Consider the following 16,723-nt stretch of genomic DNA (forward strand, 5'->3'; position numbering starts at 1 on the left):
TTAGTGTAATTATTATTGTTATTATTCTGTATTCAATTATTTATTTGGCATGTGGTGCTTTTTGTATTGTCTAGAACATACATAAGATGAGCATATTATAGCAGCAAAATAGAAGCACAATCATTTGAATGCAGCAAAACTTTTGCTGCATTCAAATGATTGTGCTTCTATTTTGCTGCTATAATATGCTCATCTTATGTATGTTCTAGACAATACAAAAAGCACCACATGCCAAATAAATAATTGAATACAGAATAATAACAATAATAATAAATGCTTCCAATGTTATAGTGTTGTTTGTATTTGGTTGCATTCACTGCATGAATATATTTGATTGACAATTTGACCGACAGTGTTTTGGCATATTTAACATTTATCCTCCAAAATAAATCAACTGTTTTGGTTTAAGATTGTGCAAGCCTTCAAATTTTCTCAATGAACATTTCTCCTTCACATTTTTCACCTGTAGGCATGTGACAAGATTTAACATGATATTGCTCAACCTACCTCTGTAAAGTCAGCTAACAACTTATTAAAATGCACCAGAATTCAGCAAATAACATGTATGATAATAAAAAACTTCTGGGGGAGGACCCCCAGACCCCCCGCTAATCATTTCCTTCAAACCAATGTACAACAACCTGTACAATCTGTTACATTGGCCAACCAATCTACATTCAAACTGCCATAATGTGTAGGGGGGCACTACAAGACACACATAGGCCTACAACACACAGATAAGGTGTATATCTCTGTGCAATATGATATGGTTATCAAATTAGAGGGTTATTTTCCAAAAAGTATATTGGGGCAGGGCGGCGGGGGCAGGGGCGGGTACGAGGCAGAGCCCCCCCACATAACCAATCCCAATTTAACCCCTGCCGGTGACGTAGTTAGAGCGACGAAGAGGCGAAGAAGAGAAGGAAAGAGAAGGCAAAACAAAAATAGGAAAACAATGGCACCGAACGATTACTGCCGTTTGTGCAAGACAAAGCTTGATCGAAAGTTTGGTTCGTATCGCTCGCCGCCATGTTAAATGTGATCCGTAAACAGTCCCAAATAAACTACAAGCTTCCGTTTGTCGAGTAGTACGCATCACCGTCTTTCCACCCCTCCCCACTCTCTGATTGGCTCCCTAACTCAGGCGAGCCTTTAGACCATAGTTTCCATGCTGCCTTTTCAGATCGGAACGATTGTGCAAAGCAGCATGGGATTTCCCAGGCTAGTATCAACAGGCTTATTCTTGCCATCTACAAACATCTTGGCTTCCCGGTGACCCATGGTTTTCTCATGATCAGCCAAACCATCATGCTTCAGATTGATAGAACCAGTGACAAAAGCTCCATTGGCATATTTCCTAAGTCTATCTGGGGTTTTTCGTTTAGACAAGGGCCCATATGCAGCTCTACACACCTTACAGTAGATAGTTTGTTTGTTGTCGTCGGATACCAGCCAGTCAAACTCTTGCTTCCAACTGTCCACAACAGTTCTCCTTCTCTTATCTTTATCATATTTTTGTTGTGCTTTCTTTCTCTCTTCTTCAGTTGGTTTTCGTTTTTGAGAGGTCTTTGGTTCAGGTGGTTTTATCCCAAGATAGTCATACAACATCGTCAGATATTTGGAACAATTAACAATCAATTTTACGTGATGTTTTGACAAAACTCATGTGGTAGGACGCTGGTTTTCAAAGTCACAGACATAGATGTGACTTGGGGAGACTTTCACTGAGCTCTGTGTATCGAGCTCTCTGATTGGCTGAACCTCCGAAGCAACAGCCAATCAGAGCGCTCGTTTCATTTCTAAGCGAAAATAATATGGCCGCGCCCGCATCAGTAAACAAACCAACAGAATCTAGTGAAAATGTCTTGAAAAGTCCTTCAATATGATGAAATATCGAGAGAACGATGAACCCCCTCAAAGAGGGACCGCCCGTGGGGCTGGCAACTTATAAATTCATTCCGCCCTTGCTGCAAACTGACCGCGACGGACGGTGGGGCGGGCACCCATTTCCTACACCGCTAAAATATTCCTTTTATTAAAAATGAAGTGAATCACAAATCTGCCTTTTCTTAATAAACTTATGAACATTTGTTCTGCCTCCATTTGCTTCTCTTTTCTTTATCTTTCAGCAGAAAGGACACGAAATGCTCATATCTGACTTAAAAATGAATGCTGTGTCATGTTCAGTTCGAAGTGTGGCTCTAGCCACGAGCATTTCGTGTCCTCAGCAAAGAGAGAGAGAGCTCTGATTTCTTATTAAATCCATTTGTACAATCACAAAACACCTCTTTCACGTTTTAAACCTTTGTGTTTTCGTGGCATTAGAGCTGTGTGACTTCCGCCTACAGTGAAGTCACGTGTATTCCTGCCATTATACGTTACTGTGCCCTCTGCTGTCTAAACAATGCGATTACAGCTAAGATAAACTAAGATTACGCATCCTGATCAGAAATCGCAATTCATTTTTTTCATCGATCTGAATCGTTATAAATTTGTATCGCGATCTATCAAATCAATCAATCATTGCACGATACATCATTACATGCCTACCTTGAATGCAAATTTTACTTGATATTTTTAACATTCCTACTGGCCAGACTGACGCAGGTAGTCACCCTGCTCGGTTGCTTAGTTGTTGTAAAATACAAGCCAGCTATGCGCTAGAGCCACGCTTCGAACTGAACATGACACAGCATTCATTTTTAAGTCAGATATGAGCATGTCGTGTCCTTTCAAAATCAAAATGGCACCTTTACATACTTAAAAAAAACCAAACAGAATGTCAAGGATGTAGTAGCTCATCTGGCCTGCCATCAAAACAACCATGACGACCAAACCATCAAACAGAACAGAAATGTGACGATGCGAGACAGGACCAACCTCCACGACTAATTGTTTACAACAGGATCATCAACAAAGGACTACATTTTGTTCCCCGTGGGAAGATCTACGCAAAACATCAATCTGAACTGAATTTGCATGATAAATATGAGAGGAGACACAACTCTAGTCAGAAGAAAGTTTGTCAAGTTGAGCCAATTACTAATTTGTTAGCAAAATTTGACAATACAAATGACCAAGTGTTGTGCAGAAGGTCTAGATCTTTCAAATAAAACAATCAGAACTGAAATGCATTGAGAACTGAAGGAGAGAAGATTTCACTGAAAGTAAACAAAGTTGTAAACAACAGGAACATCAACAAACAAAACGACCGAGTTTGGTTCCTCAAGCGAAGATCTACGCAAAGCATCAATCAGAACTGAAATCGAATAAGAAGGGAGTGACGATTCTAATGAGAGGCCTGGAAAATGCGTTAATTTGGCCTGATTAGTAACTCGTTAGCAAAAAATTTGACAAAACAACAACCAAAGTTTTGTGCAGAGTGATCAAACAAAAACAATCAGAATGAAAATCTGTAGAGAGTTGACGGAGATGATGTGATTTAACTCATCTGGCCGTAAGGATGACGAGCTGTTGCCATGGCGTGGCGTCCGTCGTCCACAATGAATTGTGGACGACGGACGCCACGCCATGGCAACAGCTCATCATCCTTACGGCCAGATGAGCTAACGATCCTAAAAGACGAGCTGGAGTAATGAAACACGGCAGGATGTACCGTTAAAACCTGAGGTTTTATTTCCACACCAATCTGCCAACGATTACAATTTTGTTTAATAATGACAGAAGGACATGTGCTTTTTGTTCATTTACAGTTCTGCGTGTCTGCGAAAATCAGTGACGTTATAGCAGCTGTAAACATTCAGCCCATCACCAGCCTCTCTTTTTAAGTTAATAAGCAGTTTGTCATGTTAGACTGAAGACTTCCCGGCATCAGAAAGCTGAAAGTTACAGCTTTATCGAGTCTGGCGAAAAAGGGAAAATATCGCCATACATATATATACCGTATTTTCTGGACTATAGAGCACACCTGTATATAAGCCGCATCCGCTCTATTTAAAAAAAAATAATAAAAAAAAGATATACAAGCCGCACCGGGCTATAAGCCGCCAATATCTATGTTGAAAAATTAGATATTTACTGCATGTACAGAACGATTTTGTACTGTAAATGTACATGTATGTACCTGAACAGATTCTTTCCGAACAGTGCCTTTTAACACGGCAGCAGCTTTGCTGATTAAAACGGAACAGAACCAAGAGAAAATAACCGGTATTTATTTACCTTCATTTCTCTTGTGTTTGAAACCACAAGTCACTTTAATCATCTTCGCTGGATTTGAAAATAATTACCAGTTAGTAATTTGTCGTGCGTGTTCTATCTGCTAAAGATCTGCTAATTCTTCTTTGCATTGATTTTTCGTCTATCTTATTTTTGATTCTGCTTCCGGTTAGAGCGCCCCTAGCGGTGGAAGAAAAATCCACAGAATAGCCGCACCTTTGTATAAGCCGCATGGTTCAAAACCTAGGAAAAAAGTAGCGGCTTATAGTCCAGAAAATACGGTATATATATGGGTCCGTCTCAGAAACTGGTCTCTCATTTGGGACATTATGGTCAAAAAATAAATTTTCGAATTTTACTTTTTTTTTTTTTTTGCATTTACCTAACACTCAATGTTTCTTCTGTCATGTTTAATAAGAATAAAGATAACATCTTGCTTTATCTGGCCTCCACTGTGGAAATTTTTTTATTACTACAATTCAAATGCTTTTGTAAAACTGATTTACATATAAAATAACTCCATCATGAAGAATTAAAGCCCCTCCTTCACAGATGAGTGAAAATATTGAATAAATTTCCTCTTTTTGATTGCTTGGGTTAAAAATGCCAAGTTATGATGACTGAATTGATTATTCACTTAAATATGAATAATATGATAAATTTTGGGTATTTGATATGGTGGAATAGGACACAATGGAAAAATCAAGAACACACCGGAAAGATGAGAATAACGGCGGTGGGAAAAGAACAGCGACTGTACCGGCTGAAGGTCGCGCAGGTCTCTGCTGCGGCGCGCGAGCAACGGGACATCACTACCGCGCCGGACGGAGCGTGAGGCGGGGGCGGGGCAAAATGACTGGCCGCAGATTCTATCAAAAGTTCGATCTAAATTGACCATGGTTGCAAAATATTGGCCAAAAATACGCAAACACTACGAAATATGAAAGAAAGATGAAAAAGAAACATTCTATTGCCTTATACTGCAAGACTAAAACAAAATAAAACTCAAAACTCACCTTTTCAGCGATAACATCCGAACAGATCACCCGCGTAACAGAGCGACCGTAAATAGAACCACGATCAACTTCTAACTGCTGGAGCGGAAAATTCCATTCTACACATGCAAATTGTTAATGTGTGTCCTTCCCCGCACACAAATAACACGCGACGGTAAAAAATAGACCACAACTCATTTTATAGCTCAGAAATTCATACAAGACCAGCTACCATCGTAACATATTCTGTAAGAAACATATTCTATACCTAACTTTCAGCTTTCGTTTTAAAAAACAAAATCGCAGATTTATAACTAAATTTTTATATGGCGTAGTGATTTTAAGTTCCTACTTTTGGTGAGGTCGTGACCTCGACCCTGAGGCTTTCCGTTTAAATCAAAACACACGATCTTATTGGTTTGGGGTTTGCGGAAAATAGAGTTACGACGGTGATCAAATATTTTGCGTGACGTTTTATTACGGTTATGATTATTCTGTGAGCGCACCAATCCTTAGGTGTATAAAGTTACAACTTAAAATACAATTCGTGATAGCTGTAGACTTTTCAGTGGACTACAACCTTTTTAAGGGAATGCGATGTGGTCAACCGCTTATGTCCCAGATCAAGCCGCCATTTTTTTAACATGGAATTTTTGCCGATTTCTGAATAGATTATTCACATCAAAGATTTAGTTTTATCTGTATTATTTCTTTCATCATTTTATTTCAAATTAAAACCAACATCACCATTCAAAACCGTACAGTTTATTGACAGAGTATATTTAGTGGGGTACCCCCACAGTACCCAGTTTCTGAGACAGACCCATATATACAAAAATTATGCCGTTATAGAAAATGAATGAACACTTCTGACCAATCAGAATCCAGCATTCAGCAGCACAGGCCTATTGTCCAAACACTTCTGCATTATATTTACCACAAATCCTGCGTTGCCGGATCATTCACTACGGCGGCGATTGTGGTGTTTTACACTCAAAGTTTGCAGGAGATGAAGGTCAATGATAAGCAAGAACACAAGAGTAAAGTAAAGCTCCTTCGAGCAGACTGGAGAAAGGCTCAGGAACTCGCTGCTCTGGTGCGAAACGTCTGCTACACAGACTTTGTATGAGTGGAAATGGTGCAGGTTTGCAAACGATCGTCTCCTGAAATGACTCGGAGCTGTGGAAGTTTAGAGGCTGTAAATCTCAAAGACGCCGTGCAGACGGGGACGAGCGTCTGACGGATGTCGACGCTGCTCATGGAAACTTGACGTGCAAAATTCCAAAACAGGAAATGTGTCACAATTGTAAGTAGCACGTTGTTATTGAAAGTCCGAGAAGTGTGATATCACAGCTGATACAGGGGCGTTGCTAGACATAAAGCTCGACTGGGACACAGACACACCCCCCCCATATTTTTTTTGAAAGCTTAAAATGTGCATACAGCTTCACTTAAAAATATATACATTTGCTGCGTGAACTTGCGTAGCTTCACTGTACCTTCCTTCTCCAAGTCCGCGTGCTTGGCTACATGCGCGTTCCCTACATTCACATGGACACGCACAGACGTACAGAATATGCGCTTTATATTCAGGGACAAAGTTGCCCACGGTGATGCACCTTGAAGCAGAAAAACATCCAAAACTCTATTCCTGATATTATCGATCTAAATTAACCACAGGGTCTTTACTTTTAAGCTCATGGTCATGAAAGGGCCATCCATCTACATGCTATAATGACATAATCTAGGTTTTGTTTTTTCCAGGACAGTCTAGGTTATGATAATATTTGCGCATTCACATCAGGTTTTTCTATCAAGGAAAAGCACTCTGTGTTGATGAATTTTCCATATTCTCGAATGTATGCCACTATAGGAAGCATGGCAACCGAAATATCTTTTCATACTTGTGTGGATTGTCTGGAATCTGGCAACGTAAATAGCATGATAGTGGGATAGCCTGCTGTACATCTTAGCAATAATTTGTAAAAATATATCATGTACCGACATACAGCGGTGCTTGAAAGTTTGTGAACCCTTTAGAATTTTCTATATTTCTGCATAAATATGACCTAAAACATCATCAGATTTTCACACAAGTCCTAAAAGTAGATAAAGAGAACCCAGTTAAACAAATGACACAAATACATTTGGTCATTTATTTATTGAAGAAAATGATCCAGTATTACATATCTGCGAGTGGCAAAAGTATGTGAACCTTTGCTTTCAGTATCTGGTGTGAGGACTTGAACTGCTCGCTTCAGGTCCTTCCACAACATTTCGATTGGATTAAGGTCAGGACTTTGACTTAGCTATTCCAAAACATGAACTTTATTCTTCTTTAACCATTCTTTGGTAGAACGACTTGTGTGCTTAGGGTCGTTGTCTTGCTGCATGACCCACCTTCTCTTGAGATTCAGTTCATGGACAGATGTCCTGACATTTTCCTTTAGAATTCACTGGTATAATTCAGAATTCATTGTTCCATCAATGATGGCAAGCCGTCCTGGCTCAGATGCAGCAAAACAGGCCCAAACCATGATACTACCACCACCATGTTTCACAGATGGGACAAGTTTCTTATGCTGGAATGCAGTCTTTTCCTTTCTCCAAACATAACGCTTCTCATTTAAACCAAAAAGTTCCATTTTGGTCTCATCCGTCCACAAAACATTTTTCCAATAGCCTTCTGGCTTGTCCATGTGATCTTTAGCAAACTGCAGACAAGCAGCAATGTTCTTTTTGGAGAGCAGTGGCTTTCTCCTTGCAACCCTGCCATGCACACCATTGTTGTTCAGTGTTCTCCTGATGGTGGACGCATGAATATTAACATTAGCCAATGTGAGAGAGGCCTTCAGTTGCTTAGAAGTTACCCTGGGGTCCTTTGTGACCTCGCCGACTGTTACACGCCTTGCTCTTGGAGTGATCTTTGTTGGTTGACCACTCCTGGGGAGGGTAACAATGGTCTTGAATTTCCTCCATTTGTACACAATCTGTCTGACTGTGGATTGGTGGAGTCCAAACTCTTTAGAGATGGTTTTGTAACCTTTTCCAGCCTGATGAGCATCAACAACGCTTTTTCTGAGGTCCTCAGAAATCTCCTTTGTTCGTGCCATGATACACTTCCACAAACATGTGTTGTGAAGATCAGACTTTGATAGATCCCTGTTCTTTAAATCAAACAGGGTGCCCACTCACACCTGATTGTCATCCTATTGATTGAGAACACCTGACTCTAATTTCACCTTCAAATTAACTGCTAATCCTAGAGGTTCACATACTTTTGCCACTCACAGATATGTAATATTGGATCATTTTCCTCAATAAATAAATGACCAAGTATAATATTTTTGTCTCATTTGTTTAACTGGGTTCTCTTTATCTACTTTTAGGACTTGTGTGAAAATCTGATGTTGTTTTAGGTCATATTTATGCAGAAATATAGAAAATTCTAAAGGGCTGACAAACTTTCAAGCACCACTGTAACTATGTAACGTAAGCTACATTAAAATATCAGTCCGAAGTTGGAGACAAATTGTTGCGGTCATAAATTTTTGACATGCCTTGAGCATGTGTGATCCTGATAAAACACATATGGGAAACAATTGTCATCCTATTGATTGGGAAGCTCAAGTTGTGCGGTTTCACATGATATATGTACGTTAATTGCGTGATGAGTGTTCCGCCAGCAATTTAACAGAGACGAGCTGGGTGCAATTTGGACGCGTTGGTCGTATACGGTTATTCCGCAGTGCCAAAGACATTACTGTTTCTGAAATGTGATCAGAAAATTTTACTGGGGCACAGCAAATATATACTGGGGCATGTGCAGTATATAATGTGCAATATATAATGGGTCTGGCGACACCGATGAGCTGATACATGACACTGATGTGACACTAACGCTCAAACAACTCTGCAACCTTCTGCTGTTACAGTGAAACGCCACAGAAACGATGGCAGCTTTCTTCAAGTGAGTTTGTGTCCTGACATTGTTTCCCATATCTGTGTTTTATCAGGATCACACATGCTCAAGGCATGTCAAAAATTTATGACGGCATATGAGGGCCATTGTAGTAGGCTTAAAAAAAAAAACCTTCAGAATTTCCAAGAAAAACTCAGAAATTCTCTGAGATTTAAAAATCACAAATTTACGAGCCTGGCTGCAGTGCATTCTGAGAAATGTAGTCTGCTTTATTCTTTTATACTGCTTGATCAAGGAGGAAATTCCATGGTTTTTTTTCCCCTCTCATAAATTTGTGACTTTTTAAAGCTATACTGCTTTTCAGATTTTTCAAGTGTAGGTTATAAAAAGAATTTTCCCAACACCCAATTATTTTTTTAGTAGACCAAAAGCTACTGAATTCGAATCACAGACTTCCAATTTTTTTAAATAAAACAATTAATGAATTTAAGGCCACGTGGCCCTAAATTCTCCGCTATTTTCTCCTGCTTCACCATGATCCAGTTCAAGATACTACGTCATGCATGACGTGGTGGGCTTCCCCTGTTCGCGCAAGGCATTGAGGGATACAAATTTGAAACAGGAGAGAAAAATGGAGGACGCAAGTGTGCGAATGAAACGTAAAAGACCGACTACAGTAACGGAAAGCGAGAAGAAAAGACGTTATATTATATACAAAGGAAAGGAAACGCAGGACCAAACTAATAAATATCGGCGCTCGGCGAGCACCTCAGTGTGTTTAGCTGTTCATTTAGTGACAGAATGATGTAAACATCATGTAATGATAAGAAATAAACATGTATAACAATGACCAAATTTCAGAGGGAACTAAATTTCACTGATTTTATGAAATCGAAAAAACATCTAGCTTTAATCTCAGAAATTAAGGGCCCCCCACAAAATATTACCCCCTCCCCCAGCTCCATTTTTTTAACCTACAACGACCCAAATATGTGTCATAGCTGTGCACTTTATACATTCACCTTCTATCGCGTACAGGAAGCGCACCAATCACATGCTTCCCGGCTGCAGTGCATTCTGGGAAATGGAGTTGAAAATCTTTTGGTGACTTATTCTTTTATATTGCGTGATCGAGGAGGAAAGACTGTGCTTCCGTTAACTCTCAGCTCAGCCATGGCGTCTAGTGTGATGTTGATCCCACCTTGCAAAGTGAAGCGATCCGAGTCCTTGACCACAAAAACCCCGCCATTTTTCCAAGTTTTTTTCTCAGAATTTCTCGGAATATTATCCTTTCCCTCAGCTCCGTATTTTATATATATACATATTATATATATATTGTTTTTTACCTATAATGGCCAGAATACACTGTTGTAAAAAATCAGTCAGGATATTGGATGGGAAAATTTGTCAAATCAATTCAGACCTATGCTCACCCGATACTAATGTCCAGTCACATCTGTCCAGCATCATGTTCCTGATATTTTCTCGACACTTACTTAGTATATGCTAGGTCAGTGTTTCTCAGCCACTGGGCCACGAACTTTTTTTTTTCTAAGTTTGAAACCAAATACTAAATAGTTCAGGATATTGTAGTGTCCCAAATCTGGTAGCTGGTTTGCCGTACACGTTTCAAGTGGAATAAATACATTTGTGGGTAAATTAAGAACAAGCCTTTATTTTTGTCACATTCCTCCTCTACATTTAACCCCCGCATGCACACGTGTGCGTACACACACACACACACACACACACACAGAGAGAGCGAGAGATAAATAAATACGTTTGTGGGTAAATTATATGGATCTGTGATGCCTGCTGGAAGAGAAGAGCAGGGAGGATTGAGAATCGAGCAGCTGTGGTTTGTTTACACCCGTTACCAAAACTTGTAGTGTTTTAGCAACCATCGCAAAGACATGTACAAAAAGTCCAGAAATTCCTCCTTACACGGGCAAAAACAATACAGGATTTATCTTGTAGGCTCCTGATGCCCAGATCTTTAACCCAGCCACATATAAAAAGTTGTAAGGCTCCATGCTCTTCCAGGTTTTCATCTGTGTGTCCGTGCAGAATGATGTCTGCAGCACCAGGTAGTCTGAGATGTTGGGGAACTCAATGGATGGATAATTTTCCAACTCATAATAAATGAATGACTTTATTTAAAAACACGATAAGTTGATCAGTAGAGCTGGTGGGGTCGGGCATGTACAGATACAAATAGTTTCGAATACAAAAGACTAAAAATAAACACAATCTTAAACAAGAGCACTCAGAGAGCGCAACATACCCCGCTGGCAACGATACCATAACTCTGGTAAAATATGACTGAATTGAACGAAATTGCAATTTGCGTATTACCGACATATAACAAAGAATGCTGTCAAGATGCGTGAAATTCCTCCAAAAATTGAGAGAGGAGTTGATTTCAGAAGGGGAGTACCCTTCCCGGGATGAACGGAAAGATGGACGGACATCGCCATGACATAATCCCCCTTCGGGCCTTTCGGCCAGCGGGGGATTAAAAAAAAAAAACTTAAAATCTGTTAATAGGATGCATAACTACTGTTTTTTTATTTAGTTACAGCTACAACAGGATCAAAACTTATTCTACGAATGTCAAATTTAGCTTGTAAATTGTTCTTTCATAGTAAGAGTCCTTCTTTGTTAGCGTGTAAGGATCTAATCCCAATGAGTGGTTTCTATATTCGCTTCTTTTGAGTGTACTTCCTTCTTCTTGGTTTTAATAACTTGCTTGTTTGCTGTACACAAACATGGCAATAAGTTCTTGTGTTAATGGACCGGACTCCACTTTTGGATCATTAATCCCTTGAGAACGCCCTGCATGCATGGTTTGGCTTCTGGTACATCCATACAGTTTTAAATACAATACCTACAATCTAAAAAGGTGTTTTTTATTGCATTTACTTAATTCCCGTCTGTAACAGGGAGTGATGTTGCATCCCATTAATACACTTTACAATAGATTATTAGATTCTAATAGAATAGATGAGCCAAAATAATTGGGGATCTTTTTTAACGGGCCCCGACTCGTTACAAGTATGAATAGGTGGCCTCGAAGCAGAAAAGGTTGAGAACCCGTGCATGAGGTCATGCCTAAACATACGCTTCCATGCTTACACGTGTACGTTCACGACAATAAAACTATTCTCGGACACAAACACTGCTCGCCCTCATCCAGTTGCTGGTGATGCAGTGAAAACAACAGCTCACCTCTTGGACAGAGCTTGCTATAAATCTGTGAATTGACCTCTTTGTCCCGCAGAAAACATCGTATTTCTTCGACTGCCTCCCTCACTATGGTGATGATCAAAACAAAGCCCTGTCACAAAAAAATTAATTAAATAATTAAAAGGACATGCATATATTAATATTAGGGGTCACGAACAAAAAGGCACCACAGGCTAAAAAGGGAAGTGAACTGACTCACCAGTGGAACCCAGTACGTATACAGAGGCCCGAGTCGGAGCTCATTCACAAACTGAGAGCAGGCCAGCAGCAGGAAGTACAGGTTGAAGAAGTACTTGAACTGGTTAAACAGCACCTGCAAACGGAACGGGTCGGATTTCCAGAACACAAACTTGGCGTGATGTTTAATGGTTATGGTTACAGGTGGATATTCTTATCATGAAAATACAACCCCGATTCCAAAAAAGTTGGGACAAAGTACAAATTGTAAATAAAAACGGAATGCAATAATTTACAAATCTCAAAAACTGATATCGTATTCACAATAGAACATAGACAACATATCAAATGTCGAAAGTGAGACATTTTGAAACTTCATGCCAAATATTGGCTCATTTGAAATTTCATGACAGCAACACATCTCAAAAAAGTTGGGACAGGGGCAATAAGAGGCTGGAAAAGTTAAAGGTACAAAAAAGGAACAGCTGGAGGACCAAATTGCAACTCATTAGGTCAATTGACAATAGGTCATTAACATGACTGGGTATAAAAAGAGCATCTTGGAGTGGCAGCGACTCTCAGAAGTAAAGATGAGAAGAGGATCACCAATCCCCCTAATTCTGCGCCGACAAATAGTGGAGCAATATCAGAAAGGAGTTCGACAGTGTAAAATTGCAGAGAGTTTGAACATATCATCATCTACAGTGCATAATATCATCAAAAGATTCAGAGAATCTGGAAGAATCTCTGTGCATAAGGGTCAAGGCCGGAAAACCATACTGGGTGCCCGTGATCTTCGGGCCCTTAGACGCCACTGCATCACATACAGGCATGCTTCTGTATTGGAAATCACAAAATGGGCTCAGGAATATTTCCAGAGAACATTATCTGTGAACACAATTCACCGTGCCATCCGCCGTTGCCAGCTAAAACTCTATAGTTCAAAGAAGAAGCCGTATCTAAACGTGATCCAGAAGCGCAGACATCTTCTCTGGGCCAAGGCTCATTTAAAATGGACTGTGGCAAAGTGGAAAACTGTTCTGTGGTCAGACGAATCAAAATTTGAAGTTCTTTATGGAAATCAGGGACGCCGTGTCATTCGGACTAAAGAGGAGAAGGACGACCCGAGTTGTTATCAGCGCTCAGTTCAGAAGCCTGCATCTCTGATGGTATGGGGTTGCATTAGTGCGTGTGGCATGGGCAGCTTACACATCTGGAAAGACACCATCAATGCTGAAAGGTATATCCAGGTTCTAGAGCAACATATGCTCCCATCCAGACGACGTCTCTTTCAGGGAAGACCTTGCATTTTCCAACATGACAATGCCAAACCACATACCGCATCAATTACAGCATCATGGCTGCGTAGAAGAAGGGTCCGGGTACTGAACTGGCCAGCCTGCAGTCCAGATCTTTCACCCATAGAAAACATTTGGCGCATCATAAAACGGAAGATACGACAAAAAAGACCTAAGACAGTTGAGCAACTAGAATCCTACATTAGACAAGAATGGGTTAACATTCCTATCCCTAAACTTGGGCAACTTGTCTCCTCAGTCCCCAGACGTTTACAGAGTGTTGTAAAGAGAAAAGGGAATGTCTCACAGTGGTAAACATGGCCTTGTCCCAACTTTTTTGAGGTGTTGTTGTCATGAAATTTAAAATCACCTAATTTTTCTCTTTAAATGATACATTTTCTCAGTTTAAACATTTGATGTGTCATCTATGTTCTATTCTGAATAAAATATGGAATTTTGAAACTTCCACATCATTGCATTCTGTTTTTATTTACAATTTGTACCTTGTCCCAACTTTTTTGGAATCAGGGTTGTATGACCAAATGGTGGTATTATTATTTGGAAAATTATTCATTCGACAGCTGAGACTACAAGTTGAAGACGGATGCCGAGATCATCAAGTCAGCCTCATGCAAATAAGCACGGAGGTGAACCAGTGATATGACACCGAGGTGATTGATACCTGCAACTCGTCGTTTCTCATGATGGAGCTTTTTTCCTGGATATATAAGCAGCGTGTTCACAATAATAATTAAAAATAAGCTCATGACAACATCATGTGAATGAACTGAGGTGCTGATATCGGAACACCTGCTCATGAGTGGAAACCAAATCGGCCAATCATGTTGCAGCAACGCAACATAAAAATCACACACAGACATGTCAAGAGCTTGGGATCATCATCATCATCTCGCTGACTTGGAAGCACGTCAATTATTTCAGAAATCGACAATCTTGTGTGATTTTCACACTGTAACTCATACAGTCGCTCTTTACAGCCGTGGTGAGCAGAAAAGCATCTCAAATGCTGAATCTTGAGGAGTGGGAACTACAGGAGCAGAAATCCACATCAGGTTCCACTCCGGCCAGCCACGAACAGGAATATGAAGTTAAACAAGTTGGACGCAGGATCTCCGCCTGGTCTCTGGGTATCAACTGTGTCGTTTCAGTCAGTCAGACTGGATGAACGAGCAGGAGTACAAGTATTCCTAATAAAGTGGCACGAGTGTAATATTACCATTAAAATCGTACGAACATAGAAACAATATAACTTGAGATTTAAATGGTTGCTGTGCCTCAATATTCCGCCCCAGAATGACAGATTATTCTTACATACGGAAGTGCTATTGGTAATTTTGCCTATAAGGTTATTTGCCATGCAAAGTTTTTTTAAACAAAAATCTAGGAAATGATGTTTTTAGGAGGGGCCTGTGTAAGAAAATCACTGACGATTAAACAAGGTTTAGGAAAATATGGAAAAACTTATCGAGTGTCCGAAGTGAATCGCTTGCAGTAACCTGTCACAAAAGAAAAGAACAAACTGTGCGCTCGGGTGAACGTGTCGTGTGTCTTACCCCGGGCAGAAAGGTGAAGAAGTTATATTTTTGGTTATTGATGACATTCTTTGGGTACCGCTGTTCCCTCTTCTCAGGGTGGCCTAGCCAGACTGTCCGAGGGCGAAACTCCCCTGATCCACAGCACCTCGACCAAGGGCAGCACCTGGGAAACACAGTTACACTCCTTTAACTTAAGAGAACCCTGTTAAACAAACGAGACAAAAATATTATTCTTGATCATTTATTTATTGAGGAAAATGATCCAATATTACATATTTGTGAGTGGCAAAAGTATGTGAACCTCTAGGATTAGCAGTTAATTTGGAGGTGAAATTAGAGTCAGGTGTTTTCAATCAATGGGATGACGATCAGGTGTGAGTGGGCACCCTGTTTTATTTAAAGAACAGGGATCTATCAAAGTCTGATCTTCACAACACATGTTTGTGGAAGTGTATCATGGCACGAACAAAGGAGATTTCTGAGGACCTCAGAAAAAGCATTGTTGATGCTCATCAGGCTGGAAAAGGTTACAAAATCATCTCTAAAGAGTTTGGACTCCACCAATCCACAGTCAGACAGATTGTGTACAAATGGAGGAAATTCAAGACCATTGCTACCCTCCCCAGGAGTGGTCGACCAACAAAGATCACTCCAAGAGCAAGGCGTGTAACAGTCGGCGAGGTCACAAAGGACCCCGGGGTAACTTCTAAGCAACTGAAGGCCTCTCTCTCATTGGCTAATGTTAATGTTCATGAGTCCACCATCAGGAGAACACTGAACAACAATGGTGTGCATGGCAGGGTTGCAAGGAGAAAGCCACTGCTCTCCAAAAAGAACATTGCTGCTCATCTGCAGTTTGCTAAAGATCACGTGGACAAGCCAGAAGGCTATTGGAAAAATGTTTTGTGGACGGATGAGACCAAAATAGAACTTTCTGGTTTAAATGAGAAGCGTTATGTTTGGAGAAAGGAAAACACTGCACTCCAGCATAAGAACCTTATCCCATCTGTGAAACATGGTGGTGGTAGTATCATGGTTTGGGCCTGTTTTGCTGCATCTGGGCCAGGACAGCTTGCCATCATTGATGGAACAATGAATTCTGAATTATACCAGCGAATTCTAAAGGAAAATGTCAGGACATCTGTCCATGAACCGAATCTCAAGAGAAGGTGGGTCATGCAGCAAGACAACCCTAAGCCAGAGGTCTTCAACAGGGGGTCCGCGGAGGTACTGCGGGGGGGGGGGATTTGTGGTTGATTAGACAATTTTTTATATTTTTAAATTTTTTTCAAACCAATTTCTCTCATCTCATTATCTCTAGCCACTTTATCGCAGGCAAGCTGGAGCCTA

General features: G+C 40.3%; 1 protein-coding gene across 2 annotated transcripts in view; it reads right to left on the reverse strand.

Annotated features, from left to right (window-relative positions):
* Positions 1-16,723, reverse strand: part of LOC132896505 (probable phospholipid-transporting ATPase IIA) — a 154,626-nt gene that overhangs the window by 98,962 nt on the left and 38,941 nt on the right. Inside the window, exons 2-4 of one of the 2 annotated variants that reach the window (XM_060937371.1) lie at positions 15,392-15,536; positions 12,542-12,655; positions 12,325-12,433 (exon numbers count right to left, since the gene is read on the reverse strand). In XM_060937371.1, the coding sequence (XP_060793354.1) occupies positions 12,325-12,433; positions 12,542-12,655; positions 15,392-15,536 (368 nt within the window). Of the gene's footprint in view, positions 1-12,324; positions 12,434-12,541; positions 12,656-15,391; positions 15,537-16,723 lie in introns of those variants that run through there. The other variant, XM_060937372.1, reaches the window with a different exon arrangement.

This window comes from Neoarius graeffei, chromosome 13 (assembly GCF_027579695.1).
Source record: "Neoarius graeffei isolate fNeoGra1 chromosome 13, fNeoGra1.pri, whole genome shotgun sequence".
NCBI classification, from domain to species: domain Eukaryota; kingdom Metazoa; phylum Chordata; class Actinopteri; order Siluriformes; family Ariidae; genus Neoarius; species Neoarius graeffei.